The sequence below is a fragment of the Rhincodon typus genome, chromosome 7 (genome assembly GCF_021869965.1).
Source record: "Rhincodon typus isolate 14 chromosome 7, sRhiTyp1.1, whole genome shotgun sequence".
NCBI classification, from domain to species: domain Eukaryota; kingdom Metazoa; phylum Chordata; class Chondrichthyes; order Orectolobiformes; family Rhincodontidae; genus Rhincodon; species Rhincodon typus.
The window spans coordinates 4,789,622-4,809,594 of NC_063338.1; the positions used below are offsets into that span (position 1 = coordinate 4,789,622).

Genomic DNA, 19,973 nt, shown 5'->3' on the forward strand with positions numbered 1-19,973 from the left:
CATGCTACTTTATGTAAGGGATGAAGTGAAAGCCAATCAAGAAAGTACAGTTTAACATTCCTCCAACAATCTATTCAGAATGTTTGCTCAGTTGAAAATGTACCATCCTGCCAAAGGAATGTGAGAAGTTCCAGCACAATTCAACAGATTACCCCTCCTTGTGCAGACTGAGATTAGCCATATTATCACAATGCCACGTTTTAGATATGAAACAAAATGACAGCAATTAATGAAGACACGGTTCCTGCTAATCATCTGCTTTACTTGTTTTATGTACGTTTCATGCAATACAAAGGGAGTTTCCAGTTCAAAGGTTGCAATTTTCTCTTGTTATGAGTGAATCTCAACAACTCCTAAACATTTGGTCAGCAGCATTAAACTAACAGAGTCACTGGATCTGTTTCTGCGAAATGTGGTCTTGGACCAGTAGAAAGAGTTGCTTAACCCAAGCTCCTCCCCAAAACATGAATAAAATTAAGTTACAGTACCACCAGCACTTTGGCAGTCAGAAGTGAATGATTTACTTAAATCTATCAATACCAGATGCACCGAGTAAGTTGTCAATAATATTTTCATGACCCAAAATAGGCAGCATTCAATCATTAACCTCAACAAGAGGTCAGGGAAGTTGGCAGTGATTCTTGGGTTGTTACAATCTCTATTGGCCATGGAACTGTGCCAGGCCAAGAACAGGAATGAATCATTTTAAGCAGTGTTCAACAGTTGTCCCTATAAATGGCCCAGTCATATAATCTTTAAAAGCAGAAATAGGCAAGACCTTTCAAATAGAGCAATATCCTGCAGTTGAGAACACAGGTTTGCTTAATGCATCTGCAGCAGAAAGGCATCAGAATTCCGAGCTAAATCTTCCAACTGAAGGAAGGTTCAGGGAACAGAGTGCCCCAGAGTAAGGCAGAAGCATGGGCTTTCAATGCAGGGGAAAACTCTGGATAAAATAAACTTAAATCTGCATTCTCTCTGCTGCCACCAAGGCAAACAAACAATGTGGTATTATCCTACAAATGGCAAGGCCAGACAAACTGAAACATAGCCACTGCATAGCATGGAATTACAAGTGAACCGTTGTCTTAAACAACAGGTTGAAACACCTGGGGACCATAAAAGAGCTGTAACTGAAATAGACACTCATAAGACTGGAATCTGAAGGGATATATCCTGAGAACGTGTCAGAGGTTGGAATCTTACTGATGGATTTGAATTGTTTATATACAAGGCAGCTGGCTACAGTGCAGAAAATCAGTTCATACCATGAATGGTGGATTAATCAAACAAAGAATAATCTTGATTTTCAGATAACAGCATACTGCAAGAGCAGAGATCATACTAAATAAATACAGAATCCTGGAAGCTGACTGTCCTCATTGCCAAACATGAATTTAGAAACAAAAGAAAACATCGCTGAAGTTCAACAGTCAGGCAGCATCTATGGAGAGAAACAGAGTTAATGCTTCAGGTCAAGCTGTCGTAATGAAAGGTCACTCAAGCTGAAACTTCAACTCTGTTTCTCTCCACATATGTTGTCTGCCCTGGTAAGTTCACAGTATTTTTTTAGGTTTTGAATTCAAATTTCCAGCACCTGCAGTATTTTGCCTTTGTATTGCTGTCAAATCTGATCCTGTCTTCGTCCAGCTATCAGTTTCCAGTTCAAAGACACTGGATACCATCATAATTAAGAATCCTGGCAATTTGTCCAAAAGTTCTAACACCATTTTTAACACTAAACTGTAGACTCACCACCAGAGATTTGCCAAGTCTGGACTACAAGACAGTTATTGACATAACCAAAGACTGGCTATCTTTTTGTGTAATTATATGGCTTCATTTTCTGTTGGGGATTTGCAGTAAATATATGGTTAATTACTGGAAATAGTCCAGATCTAACAAAAGTTTTATTTAAAAAAATCCTTATCTTAGTGAAGGTGAGGCGGAGAAGACGACAAACTTCATCACTCGAGGCAGGGACAGAAGGGGAATGAACAAAACAAATTAGGATCCTTATTCCTGATTTGGCAGTGAACTTAGTGAGAAACTATCAAATATATGTCAAATACCACCAGAGGTGATAAGGCTTCTGCAAAACAAGAGCAGGGACTTAAGTACTTGACAGTTAACTACCACTGTTTGGACCAGATCACAGCAACAGCCAAGGGCGCACAAAAAAAACCCTTTTGTTTTGCAACAGCATAACGTATATCTCAGACATTAAAGAGTAACCTTAAGTCATTTCCCCTGTGACATCGCCACTCTTTAAACAGGCTACTCTCTTTTACAACAGGGGTACAATATTAGCAATATATTTTACATGGAACTTTCAACAAGAGATAAACTTATTCTTCCAACCAATATATCGTAGCATCACCTTAGAGTAGCCTGGAAAACCGGTCCAGTTAAAACTAATTTTGGATACAATTCTTCTTGGACATAGCTACTTTGATTTATTTAATGACTAAGTACTTGCTTTCTACCCCAATGTCCTGTAAATTTCACAGTTAATTGTCACTTTTCTAATGCCTAGTCCAAGTAGCTGTAGCTGTGTTGGCAATTACAGCCAAGTCTGCTGCTACACTTCTTATACATGCTGTAGAAAAGTCCACTAGCAAGTACCACTTTGTGTTCCCACCTAACAACTTGCCCCAGATAAGGGCAGATCTGAATATGATCTCATCTTGTTTCATTATATACAGCAATTACTACCCGGGCCAAGGTTAAAGCTGGGATTATGATCTCAATAGCTGCAGCCTGGTGTTCACAATCCACTCACCTCTCCATTTCACAATCTCAGTTGTTTCACCAGAGGCAGGAAAAATCTTCTGATGAAGGGGTAAGAAAGAGGGAAAGAATAAAACAAAAAGAGAAAAACAGAAAATGGAGAGATGTGGGGAGAAAAGTCAATCACAGGCAGGGCAGGAGGTACCAACAAGTTGGTTTATAGCACATTATCAAGAGGAAAAACCCTCAAAATCAGGTATAAAGTTGTTAAAGAAACATTTTTGCTCATTAGTGATACAACTAAACTCAATACACCTCCTGGCCTAGCCCAGTGAGAACGTAGTTACCTGATATTTTTCTTAAAGTCCAAACTAAGCTTTATTTCTCTGCTAGAGGCTAACATAACCTTCAAATTTGAGGAACAAATAACAATATGAATATCTGTTTAATTCCTCTCTTTTGCAGTGCTGGAGCCATCAAACTACTCCTGATTTATTAGGGACACTTCAGTTAGCATCAAGGATGGTGTGCTGTAACAGGTCTTAGGCAAAGCTGCACAGAAAACATTAAGTGATATTAAACCAAATGAGTACACAGTTAACAGATGTAACTCATTGGAGGAGGAGCTCTGTGACAGATCCTCAGGGGGTACAAGGCAGTACAAAAATGCAATCTTGCTTTTTCTAAAAACTTCAAACATAGGGTTTTCCCTTATGTTAGGGCAACAGATCCAGTGTCTCTGAAACAAGTTAGTCTAATGTGTTACTCAGATTGTTGCAGTAATAATTTTAACATTGATCTTGAAATCCAAGAGAGTATTCCTAGACCTAGTACACAAAGCTCAGCATAAGAAAAGGATTTAGAAAATAGACATTACATTTACCATATAACTTTTTCCAAACATACTAACAATAAAACAGTTTTCTTTACCCCAAATCTCTGAAAAATGCATTTGCAATTTTAAGACTTTTTAAAAACATTGAGGAGAGTCTGACTGAATTCACCCAGTTTGGGTAAGAAAAGGCCTCTTTCACATGAGAACATCACTTTTAATTAATGAGAAGTGGAAAGGTTTTATACTTCAGATCATCCATCAATGGCTCTTGTCTCCATGCAATCCTCAAGTTGAGCAGGACATGAATGACTAACCGAAGAGAGGTTTTAGTGGTGAAACACTGAAATAAAATGCTCAATTAATGTGACTGGTTCTTTCTGGCGTGTACAAACATTTCACATAACTTTCCTTACCACATTATAATGGTCCAGTTATAGTAACAGGTACAGCAAACATTTCACTCCAACACAGTACTGTAGTCATTTATTTACTCATTTGGAATGTCTTATTGCTTGTCCATCGCAATGCACAGGACAGATTCCTTGACATCACAAGAGTCAGCACAGTTGGCACGAGGAGCTTAGCAACCATGAACCTCACCCATTTAAGGAGTGCGTTCAGTTTGTTTTATATGGAGCAATCAATGTGCATGCCAAAATGGTGATACGAGAACATTCAGAACATTTAAAGGAGGGGTACAAGGATTAAGGAAAAGGAGAGAACAATAACCACTGGGTGATGGCAAACAGAAGTGGTTACTTTTAAAACGGATGTACACAAATCACTAAAAGTAATCAAAACAATTAATAGAATATTAGCTTTTGACTCAAGGGAGTTTGAAGTGAAAAGTATGGGAGTTACATTTCATAAATAAAAGAAATGTTGGAAGTACTCAACAGGTCGGGCAGCATCTATGGTGTACAGCAAAACAGCTTTGAAGGGCTAATAGTTACTCCTGTTCTTAAGCTCATACAGCATAAACTGCCAACAACACAGCAAAACAAGGTAAATAAATGAAAGGCTAAGAAACTGGTGAGCACAGCAAAAATAGAACAGGAGGCCAGGATAGCAAAGAATATTAAAATTGTCAATGTTTTGATCAATACATTTGCAAACATGTAGAAAAACAGTGCAGCAAATCAGCAATCTCAATGGTGACAAAGTCAAGTAATCAGGGAATAGTAAATATTATAAAAGAATATTTGCTGTGTTCACAAAAGGAAAGCATTGGCAATCTCCTAAGAAAAAAAGCTCCTTTCTTTAGAAAGGGAATGAGGGATGAGGCGCAGGGATGCACTGATAAAAATGTTGAGCAAGTCAAAAAAAGCAAATGACACTGGGCCTGATATACCACAAGGGCACTTAAAGAAGTAGGCTTGTGAAATTGGTCACATCATCTTTCTATATTTCAGGAATCATGAGAAATGGAAATTGAAACCAAAGATTGGAAAGCATTTAATTGTTAACTTTTAAAAAGAGAAAACTATATTAGGATAGACTACTGTCAGTCTCAAGAGGTGACATGAGTTGCTGGCACATACACACTCAAACTAGTTGAATTCAGGTCAAGCTAAAGCAATGATATCCAGGCACCAGAGGCAGTGGAGAAAAGGAGACCCCTTTTCAAAACTTTAGTCCATACATTTTCCAATTTGCTCTAATTCCTCTGTTACCAGTACACAGCTCTCACTTTCATGGCTGCCCTGGGCTGTGAGCAACTTTTTTTTATATAGTTTTAAATTCAAGATGAAAGGCACCATTATCAAAAGCTCAGTCATTGCGCAAAGCTCATTTCATAAGGCAATTGGTCCAAAGATTACTCAAAGATTAAATCCTATAACAGACCGTATTCTTTCCAAAATAGAACTTCCACCTCAATTCAACCTGTCACTAACACTTACTTACAATATCTACTTACTAAAGGTAGGCTCCCCTTACTTTGAATCATATCTTCAAGATATGAAAAAAAACCTCTCTGCAATAAATCCGCTACAGCAGCTGGAACAAAATGTAATGCCTAGGTCAGCAATACTCAACCTCTGAAAGCTGTATAACAGTTGCTATTTTTAAAATAAATTTCAAATTAGAGATTCCATCTGTAAGGGTGGCAAGATTCTAGTAGAAAAAGGAAAGGTTTCTCATACAGTACACTGTGTATTATCTCACAGGCTATTAGATTATTATGATCTATGAAGAAAAAGCATGCTTCCTGCAATGTCTCTGGCTATTGAAGTCAGTACTTCCTGAATATGTGAAAGGAAGGGATCCCTCCCAGATTCAAGGTTGCACACACCATATGCCTGTCAACAAGGAGCATGCAAATTCTACAGTGCACCCAGACAGTGCATCTCCCGTTCACACAAATGCATGATCGCCTTCAATGCGTGCACCTTCAGCTATAACATGCATGAATACACAATCCAAAAAACTCTGGTAGAAATGAACACAAATTAAAAGAAAACAGGAGCTGGTAACTCAGTGCCAACTTCTTCACGCTAATTGACAGGATGGGACATATATTTTACCAAACAGCATGTAAAAACAATTTACAAAAACTGATCCTCACCCAAATTGTAGGAACAGGAGCTGGTCTATCAGCTCTTCAGGTCTGTTATGCCATTTAATTAAATCACATTTGATCTGGACTCGCTACATTTTCCCTTACTTGGGAAAATGTCAATCCAGATAATGAGTTAATGAGCCTCGAGTGCTTCAACCATCTGAAGAGGAAACATTTTTAGTGATCGATAGGGAGGCGAGAGTGTAGGCGAACTTCACACTCAAGGTTAAATTTCCCACATTCTCAACCTTTATAAGCAAAGTTAATTTCAACATTATAATACAAAAATGGCTTTGTTCAATAAATAGTGAAATTGATTGGTTTCCCCCCCCCCCCCACCACTCCGAACATCCTCCAAATAAAAGATGGTAGTAGTAGAAAGGGGAGGCAGGATGTAGAAGAGTACAGACACACTATAAAACTGCACATTCTGAAAAGGTGCAAAGATTTTCTCACTCCCCCAAGAATATTAAGCATTTTAACGTATCAGGGGTGTTTCTTTGCAGCCAATTGCCAAAAACAAAATCACCACCTTAAATTTTCAACATTTGGATTTAAAATTGTGGCTGAACACCAAGACAAAAATAAATTCCATTAGGGCTCAGCACATTGAGTAGTTTCAAGCAAAAGCACAATAAGGAGCATCATTAAAGGCAGTGGGGACAGACAAAATATTATCTAGCAACAATAACCCACAAGCTCAGTTTACATTGGTATGATCACCGTAGTCAACATTCAGTGGAGGATGAGAAAGGGCAAGAGGGGCATAGAGAATGAAGAGTTTTAATACTGTTTCACTCACTATCGCTGCTTCCACTTCCAGTACTGCTAGTGTCTTAACATGGACATAACAGCAATACTCCATACAGCGTAATGACCTGTCTGAGAGATCTCCACTTTATCGGGTTAAGCTTTCTCATGTGAAATTGGCCAATAATACAGCAAATATACATGAGCACAAATGAAATGAGGAAAATTTCCTGAGAACAGAACTACTGTAGCACTCAAGTGTTGCACTAGTGTAAAGCAGGCTTTCAATTGCCTTTGATTAACTTGGAAATATTAACCTTGTATATAATATATATATATATATAATCTTTATTTAAATGTAAACAGAACAGGAACCATTAAAAGATAAGGCTCCACAAAGGAGGGGGAAAATAGTGACAGCTGTAGTCCTTTCAAGTAAAATTCTGTCCAATTGCCTTGTTCAAAGTTGCGGCCTTCCACAGATTAGTCCATGCCTGAATGGGGGAACATACACATGTAAAGAACAGTATGACAAACATCATACACCATAGCAGAATAACCTCCCATTGTGAAAAGGTCTACACTCTGCTAATGGAAGGCAATTAGTAAATTTTGCTGTTGGGTTAATTGTAAACCCCTACATCCCCTGTCCCCAGCCCACCTTTGCCTGTACCCTGGGCTTGAAACCTTATTGCCAAGTTGTAGAGCTGCAGATATGTGACTTTGTTGTAGGTCTTCCCAGCGAAGGCCCGCTTCACTGGATCATTTCTCCAACTCTTCTGTCTGCGCTGACTGCTGGTGTACCGATGCCTGCAGGTGGCCCATGCAGGTTCCCCTTGAAATTCTATCTTGCTCCATATGTGTTGGCAAAGGAATAGGTTGTGCCAGCGATACTGTAGGTATGACTGCAGCAGGAACTATGAGACCGTGATTGGAGCCCTTCAGAGTAAGGTCTTGCGTGGGCAGGAGTGGCTTCAAGATACTGACCAGACAGAAAGCAGAGCCACTTTTTGGGATAAAGTTCACTTTATTTTTATCTGGACAGAAGAATTGAGGAATCTCGTGCAGCTGCTTTGGTCTGGAATAAAGGAAATATAACATCAGTTATAAAATAAATGAAATTTTACTTCTGCGATCAAGATCATTTGTGGGCACTGTTTGTTTCAAGTGCAGTCACCAAATTTCAATTTTTCAGCCTTAGAAAAGTCTTAGAACATTGTGGGTTCAAGTTCCATGCCAGATATTTTAGCACGTAAGCCAGGTTGCCATTTCAGTGGCATGCTGAACAACATTGAAGTAGATGCTACGAATCCCACTGCACTACTCTGAGGAATGCAGTGGACATGTCCAGAGTGTCCTGGCCAATACTTATTCCTGAATCAACACCCTTAAAGCAGATCAACTGCCCTATTATCTCACTGTTGCTGTGTTTTCTAGGTTACAACAGTGACTATACTAGAAATGTGCTTCATTGCTGCAAAGAGTTTTGAAAAATTCTGAGATCATAGTAGAAATGTAAATGCAGAACATATTGTTCTGAAGTGGCGGCACTGGACCTGAAACATTAACTCCACTTTCTCTCCATAGATGCTGTCAGACCAGAGTTTTCCCAGAAATTTCTGGTTTTGTTTCCAACTCCCAGCACCCACAGTTCTTGGGGTTTTTTTGTCTTAAAGATCAGATCATTCTATTAGGATTCTTAATAGAAGTGCACAAGAAAGATGATATGTAAGATGATGCCAATATGGTAAAATTGAGTTATTTTAGAAAACAGAAGGTCATTCCAATTAAAGTAAATAAATTAGGCTTGAAGAAACTCAACTGGGGGAGTGCAATGGTATTGTGGGGCCACTGGCATTATCTTGGATCATTTCTGGTCTTCTTCAAGCCTCCCTCATTCCACATTTCAAGATTCCAAGGTTATTCAGTCACTGGATTCTTCTTTTCCCTTTTCCTATTTGACTCTTAATTTTACTTCTAATTTTACCAGGACAAGGCTCAGGACTTCATTCCCAGTGTTCCCAAAGGCTGTTTTTCTCTCTCTAACTGTACTCAGTGACTCTTGCAATTCTCGAACTTCTATTCCATCCAACCCATCATTTGTCTCTCTGTCCATCCAATACCATTACCCGAGATTAGGAACAAACAGAGAATGTTGGAGAAAATCAGCAGGTCTGGCATCTGGGGAGTGAGAAATGGAATTGATGCTTCAGGTCTAGTATGACTTTTCTTCAGAGGTCAGGTAAGTAGAAGCATTTAAATCACTGTATCGGCTAAGATGTCTAAAACCGAGAGAGAACTGGTTCTGGAAGGACATACTATTGAATCAAATGTTTGTTGCCTTAAAATAAATTCTTGGGCAAATTGTCATTTCCTTCAGCTTTCATCAAGCAAATGAGACATTCCGCAATGACATAAAAGCAGAAGCCTGATGACTGCCAAACTTTGATCTGGACCAGGCAATGGATGTGGGCATCAAAACATTAGAAAGATAGGCAAAGTGAGATGAAGGCATCTTCACCAGATCTGGGTCTTACATTAGAAGACAAAATTGGAATAAAAATAACGAATGAACATTTCCCAGGAACAATAAAGTAAGTACTTAAGTCATGAAATGGAGTACCATAATGAAATGATCTGTCCAAAGTAAAAAATCATAATTAACTTACAGAATATAGAAAAAGACCAACTGGTGTACTGTGTCTGTCTAAAAATAAACTAGACACTCATTCTAACCCGACCTTGCATCACTCGGTCTGTAGTCTTGCAGTTTACAGCACCTCCGGTGCAGATCCAGGTTATTTTTAAAATGTACTGAGGGTTTCAAACTCAACCATCAAAACCGAGTAGTAAATTCCAGACATCCACCATTCTCATGGCCCTTCTAATCCTTCTACCAATTACTTCAAATGTGCCCCCCATAATTAACTCTCTGCTTGGGGAAATAGGACTTCCAACTTAGGGTCTACCCTAAGCTCATTATTTTGCATGTCTTGATTAAGTCAGCATCTTATGTAGAAGGAAAAACAATCCTAGCCAATCCAATCTTTTCTCATAGATGCAATTTTCAAGCCCTAACAACAGTCTTGTAAACCTCCTTTGTACCATCTCCAGGGCAATTATGTCCTTCCTGTAATGCAATGATCTGAACTGTACACAAAATTCCAACCATAGCCTAATCAGGGTTTCATAAAGTTTCAGCAATACATCTCTTACACTATACTTTATCCAATGAAGGAAAGCATTCCATATGCTTTATGAACATTATTTACCCATCCTAGCATCTTCAGGTACTTGTGACATGCACTCCAAGATCTCTCACTTACTCTATCCCTCAGTATTCCAGTTTATTGTTTACTCCCTAGTTTTGTGTTCCCTCTCAAAAAGAAACTACTTCACACTTCTCCGGACTGAATTCCATTTATCACTGTTCCATCCATTCAACTAACTCTTCAGTGTTCTCAAAATGACACACAACGAAGAGAATTTTCAATAAGAAAATGAAGATGATGCTAAATTCAAACATCAAATATTGAACATAAAATGTTCTAAGTCCTATGATGAATTTGTCAGTTGTGGACTTCAACTGTAGAACTAGTCATTGCTTATATGTCAACAGTGCAGGATAGTCTTTTTCTGTATTGTAGATCTCTAAGACAGATGGGTTAAACATGATCTTGATTCATTAAGTTATGGGGATCGACACGTAATTTAAGGAACATTTAAGGAATAAAGGAGTTCAACTTGCTTTAGGTTCAGTAAAGACAACATGCACATCACAAAAGGAAGCTGTAATTCCATGTAAAATAGCTGATGATTCAGAGTTTAGTGAAAAACAAAACTTGACATAGTGCATGATAAGGCAAATATGGTTCCCGTTGTGGCCTCCTCTACATCGGGGAAACCAAGCAAAGGCTGGGGGACCGCTTTGCAGAACACCTACGCCCAGTTTGCAACAAACAACTACTCCTCCCAGTCACGAACCATTTCAACTCCCCCTCCCACTCCTTGGACAACATGTCCATCCTGGGCCTCCTGCATTGCCACAATGATGCCACCTGAAAGCTGCAGGAACAGCATCTCACATTTCGCTTGGGAACCCTGCAGCCCAAGGGTATCAATGTGGACTTCACAAGCTTCAAATTCTCCCCTCCCCTGACCGCATCCCAAAACCAGCCCAGCTCGTCCCCGCCTCCCTAACCATTCCTCCCACCTCAAGCCCCACCGCCATCTCCTACCCACTAACCTCATCCCGCCTCCTTGACCTGTCTGTCCTCCCTAACTCCCCACCTACATTCACCTTTACTGGCTCCAACCCCACCTCTTTGACCTGTGTCTCCTCTCCACCTATCTTCTCCTTCATCCATCTTCTATCCACCTCCCCCCTATCCCTATTTATTTCAGAATCCCCTTCCCCTCCCCCATTTCTGAAGAAGGGTCTCGATCAAAAACGTCAGCTTTCCTGCTCCTCTGTTGCTGCTTGGCCTGCTGCGTTCATCCAGCTCTACACTGTTATCTCAGATTCTCCAGCATTGGCAGTTCCTACTATCTCCAGAAAAGTTGACATCAAGGTTTCACAGAGAACCTGGTCATCCTATTTGTCAAAGGTTAACAATCCTATTAAAAGATGCAGGGGCAATTAATGGTCAGTAAGTGAAAGTTACTGAGATGAAGACGAGGAGAGAAAGTGGAGAGTAAGAAAATACAGTGGAAAGATCAACTGCAAGTACAGAAATGACTCTTCCAACAGAAAACTATGATGTACTGGGGAAAGACTCTCCATTAAAATCTTGCAGGAGAGGTCCCAGTAGACAATAAGACGGAAACAGGCATAGCTGAATTGATAAGACAAGACAACAGGTCAGTCTCAAAACAGAACTACATGCCAAAATCTTCATGGTCATAACAGGGGAGGTCGTAGAAGCAGATATGACAAAAGTATGAACAAACAGGGAACAGAAGGAAACAGACTGCGTTGCAGGCAGATCATGTTAGTTTACAATGGCATCATGATCAGCACAGACATAGGTGGGCCAAAAGACCTGTTCCCGTGCTGTACTGTTTGGTATTCTATCTATAAATATATGAGGAAAAAGTAACAGGAAAGACAAACACGGAGTTAGTTACATGGAGAGAGTTTGAAGTTTATGCTGAGGTACCAGAGTATATTCGCAACGTCAAGACACAAGGCCAAGTGCTGGAAAATGGGCTCAGAATAATCACGTGCTGGTTTCAATTGGTGCAGACTTGATGGGCCGAAGGGCTTTTTAAACATGCTGTAGACCTCTATGAATCTATAAGATGTGGCCAGTCTTGCCATATGGGATTTTCTCAGTACAAATCCACCTATTTTCCAAACTTATGCGGCTAAAGTGAGGGTATTTCGGGAGAATTTGAAAAGCAAATTAGTGTTAAGGAATCTTCAAAATCTTTTTAGCTCTTTTAGTCACACTCATGAGAGCCTAAGTCAACCTAATAAGAAACACATTTCTGTGAGATTATGTCTTTCAGAGAAAATATCTGAAACTCCCAGAGAAATAGCAAAGAGAAGGAAACTAAACAACTTTTATGTGGTACCATAAAGGAAAAACTTCAGCCATCTGCAAGATATTGATGCTTTCCAATGAGGTAGAAATGCCTGCAGAATGAGAGAAATGTATTGTGACTTTTAAACACAAAATTTATAACTGGGAACCAGGTCTGTGAGATTTTTAAAAGTATTGATTGAGGTATTCAGATATTCAAAGCAGATTGGAAATAATTTGACATCAACAATTCTACTTCGTCCCTTACGGCCATTCATGTTAATCGCATTAGGTCATCACAGTTAAGGTTAAGATAAAGGTTAAAGTCCCATAAGTCCCAGAGGACCTTAGGGCTGCTTAGAGAGAGAGATGACTGGTGGTGGTCTAACCTGTGGGTTACCACTCCTCAGGTGAGGGAAGAGGTTGAAGAGGAAACTCCTTCATGATAGCCTCAGCCAGTGCAGGAACTAAACTCACGCTGTTGGCATCACACTGCATTGCAAACCAGCTACGTGAGCTAATTGACTTCCTTTTAAGTCATCACAGAAAGATGCTATCTAATGGGATACAGCAATTTCAAACTTGATTAATCATTTCAACTGGTTACACACTCAAACTAGATAAGATGAAATTTAAAACTGGATGAATACATAATCAAGTTCTCATTTTTAGATGGCCCAAAGAAAATGAAGCTAGTCGCTTTTACAAATGCTTCACATGATGATCTTCATGGTGGGTATTCAAGTGGAGTTGGTTTCATAATAGTTCTAATAGGTTGGAATGAGAAATTCTGTCCTTTCACTTTGGAAACTAAGAACATTGAAGGATTGTTCAAAGTACTTCTGCTGCCAAATTCTGGCAGTGGATATGGCATTTTGTGTCTTCAATATTTTGAGATATTTGGTTCAACAAGCATATTGAAGATAACATGCCCATTGAATGTTGTGAGTTAATTATGCAATGCGAGATTATGAACATCCTACAAAAAGCATGAGCATGAGTAAGGAGCGGTGACAGATTAATCTAGCTGTATTGTAAGAAAGGTTGGGGGAGAAAGAAAAACTCTAGAATTTAATGGGGTGGAAGGGAAAACAGATAGAACTCAGCAACCAACTGATAACTTGCTAAAAAATAGTGGGCATGAAAGAATTGTTAAGGGTTCTAAAGAGAGGGGACTTCAAATCTCATTCTGCACAGAATACAGAGTTCTTTAATATTTGTTTTGAAATAATGGTTCAACATATAAACCAATTTTTATTCAAAAGAGAGAAGAGAATCTGTTAAATGTATTTTAATTGCAGTTTTTAATCCGGTCAATATTGAACAAATTAATATTTTGCTATTCTTGACCGAACATTAAATTGTTTCTTCCAGTGACAGACCAATAAGGATGGGTACTCAGTCTATTGGTCTCCTCAGATAGACTGATAAAGACAGGTACTTCTCGCTAATATTTCCCCTAGGGACAGATCTACAAAAACCAGTACTTAATCCTGTATTACAGCTCAAAATGTCCTCTGTAGAATGAGAGGTGGAAAGGTCAGCTGGATTAATTGCAAAGCTAACACCCAGCAATATCCTAGTAAATGGCCCAAAAATGTCAACAAAACGTAATTTCAACAATGTTAATAACTCTGACTATTTCTAGTGGCAGCAGCTTGGAATAAATTAGACATGGGCATGACCCCAAACTAACAAGGAAATTTACATACCACTGCCAATATATTAAGTCCTCAGATAAAAGAGCAAACATAAAGGAGGTCTGAATAATTAATGGGTTTTTTTTATATAAAGATCCTGGCACCTACTATTTGGGCCAATCGATATTCAACTTGCTTTTGAAATTTAATTGAAGAATGAGATTTTAAGGAATGTGCAATTCTCACAGATAAGGGCAAGAGGTTTTAAATGAGCAAAGAGTAAAAGCACATCAGAAAGAATAATCACAGGCTGATCAACACCTTTTGATGGCTATAACGCAGTAGGAATACAGATCAACCACTGTGGATACAAACACAAATCAAGTGGCCAGGAATGCACGGAATCAATACTGACTGTTCGATGCACTTCCTGAGAAATCTCATACTTACGAAGTTTCCTCAAAGGCTTTCACCCTCTCACAGCCTTCTGGTGGTTCCCGTTTGAAGTCATAACTATTGTTTGGCTTCGGAGAGGAGGCATACTTAGGTAATGGAGAGCTAGTTCCACTTTCTGCAATGAGAGAAATCAAGATTCAGTATTTACATAGGGAAAGCTCCTGCAACTTGAAGCTAGAAATTTCAAAAGAACTGCTGCAGTTTATACATGTGTTGGGTATCCTCTTTGGTATGATAGGCTTGCATTTAGGAGCAGATGGTACTGTCAAATATTTAAGTATATAACAATATAATTCAAGGTGTGGCAATACGACTCTTGAGATGGGACTTGATATCAGTCTTTTCCACCTGTTCCTCACGTACCTTTCGTGTCTTTTTGAAGGCAGGTTGAGAAATATTGTGAAATAAGCCCAATACATATCATTATTCACTTTACTCCATAAACAGCTGAAAATAGAGAGCTGACTGCTAAAACTACTTCCATGACCTCATTCAACCTTGACCAAAAAAGGCTGAGGAACAGAGATTAATACCAGATTGTAATTATAATTTATCTGCTGACCACTCAACCAAACTAATGACTCCATCTGCCAGCAGTCTATTTACTGCGGGTATCATATCCCATTGTCACCTGATGAAAATCATCATAACTGTAATGAATTTGAACACTATTACTACATCACAAACGGCAAATCATACTGCTCAACACTTCCAATTATCTGGGTAAAGGGCTGGTTATGAGGTAATATGCATTCTTTGCATTAATATCAAAGAGAGTAAAGGAATAGAAGGCTCTGTGGTGCAGAGGTCCCTAACTGTGAGTCAGGAAACCTGGGTTGAAGTCCACTATCTCCAAAGATGCATAATAACATCTTTGAACAAGTTGATTAGAAAATATCTAGAATACAGTAGTCTGGCAATGCAATGGTACTGTCCATTCCTCTAGGCCAGAGGGCATAGCTTCAAGGAGAACTGTCATAATATATCCAAACAGATTGATTTAAAAGTAAAACTAATACATTCAGCCAGTCCACAAACCAAACTCTCAAAGCAGAGTGGGTTAATATTCCAGCCCTACCTACTCATGTCTACCGGATATGATTTGATTTGACTTATTATTGTCACATGTATCCAGGTATAGTGAAAAGGGTTTGTTTTGCATGCAATACTGCATAGGGTAATAGAACAAAGTGAAGAATACTACGTTACAGCTGCAGAGAAGGTGCACAGACAGCGAGATTAACATTAAATTTAAAATTTGAGAGGTCCATTCAGAAGTCTAATAACAGAGGGGAAATTGTTCTTGAATCCATTTTTACATGTATACCAACTTTTATATCTTCTGCTCAATGGAAGAGGATGGAAGAGAGTATAACCAGGATAGTTAATTATATTGGTTGCTTTCCCAAGGCAGCAGGAAGTATAGATAGAGTCAATGAATGGAATGCTTGTTTACGTGATGGACTAGGCTCTGTTCACAACCCTAGTTGATTAGAAAATATCTAGAATACAGTAGTCTGGCAATGCAATGGTACTGTCCATTCCTCTGGGCCAGAGGGCATAGCTTCAAGGAGAACTGTCATAATATATCCAAACAGATTGATTTAAAAGTAAAACTAATACATTCAGCCAGTCCACAAACTTGGGAACAGCAGTTGCCAAACCATACTGTAATGCATCCAGATAGATGCACCATAGAAAGCATTCTATTAAAAGAAATGGTTGAGAGTCCTTGTGGACATGCCGAATTTCTTTAGCCTCCTGAGGGAGTAGAGACATGGAGATGAATAAAGGAGGGTACATTGACATTAGAAAGTAGAGCCTAACTGCTACTAAAAATTCAACATGCAACTCTCCAAATGCCTGCTGAGATGTTCACCCAAACAGGATTAATCCTTAGAGACAGGAAAAATGTTTGCTTCTCTCAGTGAGAGCTGCAGTGCAAAGGAAGAATACTGAAAGTGGAAAAGTTTTTATGATTGTCAGAAAACTGCACTGAAAGGACAGTGGTTTCTATCAGTGGTATCAGCTTCCTTCCCACGCAACTTGGGCTCCTGACTTTTCACCACCTACCATAGCCGTAGTTAGAAACTTGAAGAAGTTACAATGTAGCTCAAAGACAAGTAGCACCAGAATAAAAGCCACCAGTAATTTGTTATAAAAGCCACATTTCAGCAAACATACACTCAACCCACAACTTTAAAAAAAAAAAGTTTGTTCAGGGAAATGTGAACATAGCTCAGTTAAGCATTATTTCCCATCCTAAATTGCTTCAGAGGTGGTGAGTTGCCTTCTGGAATTGCTGCAGTCTTTGGGTCTTTAGGACACTGTCAGATAGATGCCAGTGTTGTAGCTGTTCTGGAACAGCTTGGTTACGGACACATGTTCTGGAGAACAGGTCTTCAGCAAAACTACCAGAATGCTGACAGAACCCATAAGCGTTTGCAATATCCGGAGCATCCAACCGTTTCTTGGTATCATGTGAAGTTAATCATATTGGCTGAGGACATAGATCAGTGATGCTGGGGACCTCAGGAGATGATGGAGATACATTATCCACTAGGCAATTCAGGCTGCAACAGTTGCTAATTTTGTCTTTTGCACTGACTGATCTACTTGCATTTTGAATGTCCCATTTCCATCTATCCCCAGAAACACTCGACTTCCCTAACAACTCAAGAAACATCCACATCCACTTTAAAGATATTCAATAATTTCACCTCCACCACCTTTGGAGACAGGGTTCAAATACTACCCAACCACAGACAAAATTTCTTATCTGTCTTGAAAGGATGGCCTATAATATTTTTTAAACAGTGCTCCCTAGTTCACTCAGAAAACACACTCTTCACATCCGGCGATAGTAAGAACTGCCGATGCTGAAGTCTGCGTGACTGCGTAAGTGATTGCGTGCGTTCCTGCTGAACACACACACCCTGCTGGCCGTCGGGTGCAACCGCAGCAGGGAGACAATCAACTGCTTTCTCTGTGCAGAGGGGAAAAGGGCTTCTGCCCACATGTCTGTTACGTGCGGTGCAACACGCTGTTGGGCGGCATGGTAGCTCAGTGGTTAGCACTGCTGCCTCACAGCACCAGGGGCCTGGGTTCGATTCCACCCTCGGGCAACTGTCTATGTGGAGTTTACACGTTCTCCCTGTGTCTGCGTGGGTTTCCTCCGGGTGCTCTGGTTTTCTCCCACAGTCCGAAGATGTGCAGGCTAGGTGGATTGGCCATACTAGATTGCTCATGGTGTCCAGGGATGTGTAGATTAGGTGGGTTTGGGGAATGGGTCTGGGTGGGATGTTCTGAGGGTCGGTGTGGACTTGTTGGGCTGAACGGCCTGTTTCCACACTGTAGGGATTCTATGGAGAGATAACAGTGTGGAGTTGTAGGAACTCAGCAGGCCAGGGAGCATCAGAGGAGCAGGAAAGTTGATATTTCCGGTTGAGACCCTTATGCTACCCAGCCTGCTGTGTTCCTCCAGCTCCACACTGTACACTCTTCACATCCACCTTGCCAAAAGCATTAATGATCTTACATACTTCAATCAAGTCACCCCCTCATTATTCTAAACTCTAGTGAATACAAGCCCAGCCTGTCCAAACTATCCTTATAAGACAACTTGCTCATTCCAAGCATCAATCTTAGCAACATTCTCTGAATTGCCTCCAATGCATTTACATTCCTCCTTAAATAAGGGGACCAACTGCACAGAGTATTCAAGACGTGGTCTCACCAATAACTGAAGCATAACATCCTTAATTTGATGTTGCATTCCTCCTGTAATAAAAAAACAGCATTAACCTTTGTAGCACACAGTGTACCTGCATACTAGTTTTGATGACTCATGCACTAGAATGCCCAGATTGCACTACTCCTCAGAATTCTGCAGTCATTCTCCACTTAAGCAATACTTTGCTTTTCCTTTCTTCCCACCAGTGAACGAGTTCACGTCTTTCAACGTTATATTCCATTCACCAGATTTTACCCAGTCACCCAAGCCAATTATATCCATCTGCAACTCCCATTACTTCTTCACATCATACTTTTCTACTCATCTTGGTGCTGTCTCTGAACTTAGCTAACATGCCTTTGCTCTCATCTAAAATAATATCAACTGTAAGAAGTTGAAGTCTCAGCACAACAGCCAGTAGGTCTCCACTTGTCAGATTTTGCCAGTTATGAATGCTCTGATTCCTGCCAACCAATCTTCTGTCCGTGCTAATGGGTTATCCCCTCCATCACAAGCTTGTATTTTCTTCAGTAACCTTTGGATGCAGCATCTTATCAAACGCTGTCTGTAAACCTAAGCACTGTCTTCTCAGTACGTTCTATCTAACGTGTCCAAAGATGTCATGACACACCAGTGCAGCAGTTGGGATTTGAACCCAAGCCTCCTGCTCCAGAGGTATGGACACTATCACAGTGCCACAATAGCCCGAGCATAGTCTTCTATGTATAATTAATCAGCCTGTTTGGACATGTTGTGGGACATTTCCAGCACAGGTGGGAATTGAACACTATCAGTGTGCCACTGCAGTGATTGCAATGAGGTCAGCCAGGTAGACCTCAGAATATGAGATCCCTGATTGGACCAGATTAACAGGCCCAATCAGGGAGCACTGGCTGACAGATAAGGAGTGTAAGACATCCTGTTAACTGAGATCTGGCTCTGAGGGAGCTCGATTAATGTCAAGGCTGTTTCATGTGTTAAGAAAGGGTGACTTGGTGATGGGATACCAGCCTCTGTGGAGTTATTTCAGTGGCAGCAAGAAAGCATGCTCCTAAAGAAATTTGCTCTTAACAGTCGTCTTTTCAGTTGGGATAAGCATTTCTAGCACTATGCCCTTTGTTGGGAAGCCTGACTCATTCGATTCTGTCAAGACTGGGCCCAATATATGGAAAGAATGCATTATTTTTTCTAGGCAAATGACATTGAGGCAGGCGAAAAGCAATGAGTAATTCTCCTGGCAGCTTGTGGACCTGCAGCTTTTTCCACTATTAGGAGCCTAACCTTCCCTGAGGCACCAGATACTAAAACCTTTCAGGAGTTCACAGATTTAATTAAGGATTATTATAACCCCAAACCTCTAATTCCGAGACATTATCAGTTTTACTCAGCAATTCGAGAACTAGGGAAACCTGTATTGGGATTTTTGCCTAGGTTAAGACTACTGGCAGGGGGTGTGTGACTTTGGTTTAACCCTTGATGACATACTTAGAGATCATTTGGTATGTGGGATCAATGATGCAAAAGTGCCTACGAGCTGAAGCTTCAAACAGGTGTCACAACTTGCATTATTATTGGAAATGAGCATATGAGTAGCAGGGTATTCTGATGCAAGTGGATACCCTCGTCAGTCCAACTGAGCTTGGGGAACACCACTGGAGTGAAGGCAATTGCATAGCCTCACTCACAACATATCCTGAACAGCGCAGCTCTAGGTCTGCCCACAGCAAAACCTCAAAACAAACCC

At 40.1% G+C, this 19,973-nt stretch overlaps 1 protein-coding gene across 1 annotated transcript in view; it reads right to left on the bottom strand.

The window, feature by feature from the left end:
- Nucleotides 1-254: 254 nt before the first annotated feature.
- Nucleotides 255-19,973, bottom strand: part of LOC109927323 (protein FAM117B-like) — a 182,030-nt gene continuing 162,311 nt past the window's right edge. Inside the window, exons 8-9 of the mRNA XM_048598678.1 lie at nt 14,491-14,611; nt 255-7,953 (exon numbers count right to left, since the gene is read on the bottom strand). Coding sequence (XP_048454635.1) covers nt 7,638-7,953; nt 14,491-14,611 — 437 coding nt within the window. The 3' untranslated portion in view covers nt 255-7,637. The remainder of the gene's footprint in view (nt 7,954-14,490; nt 14,612-19,973) is intronic.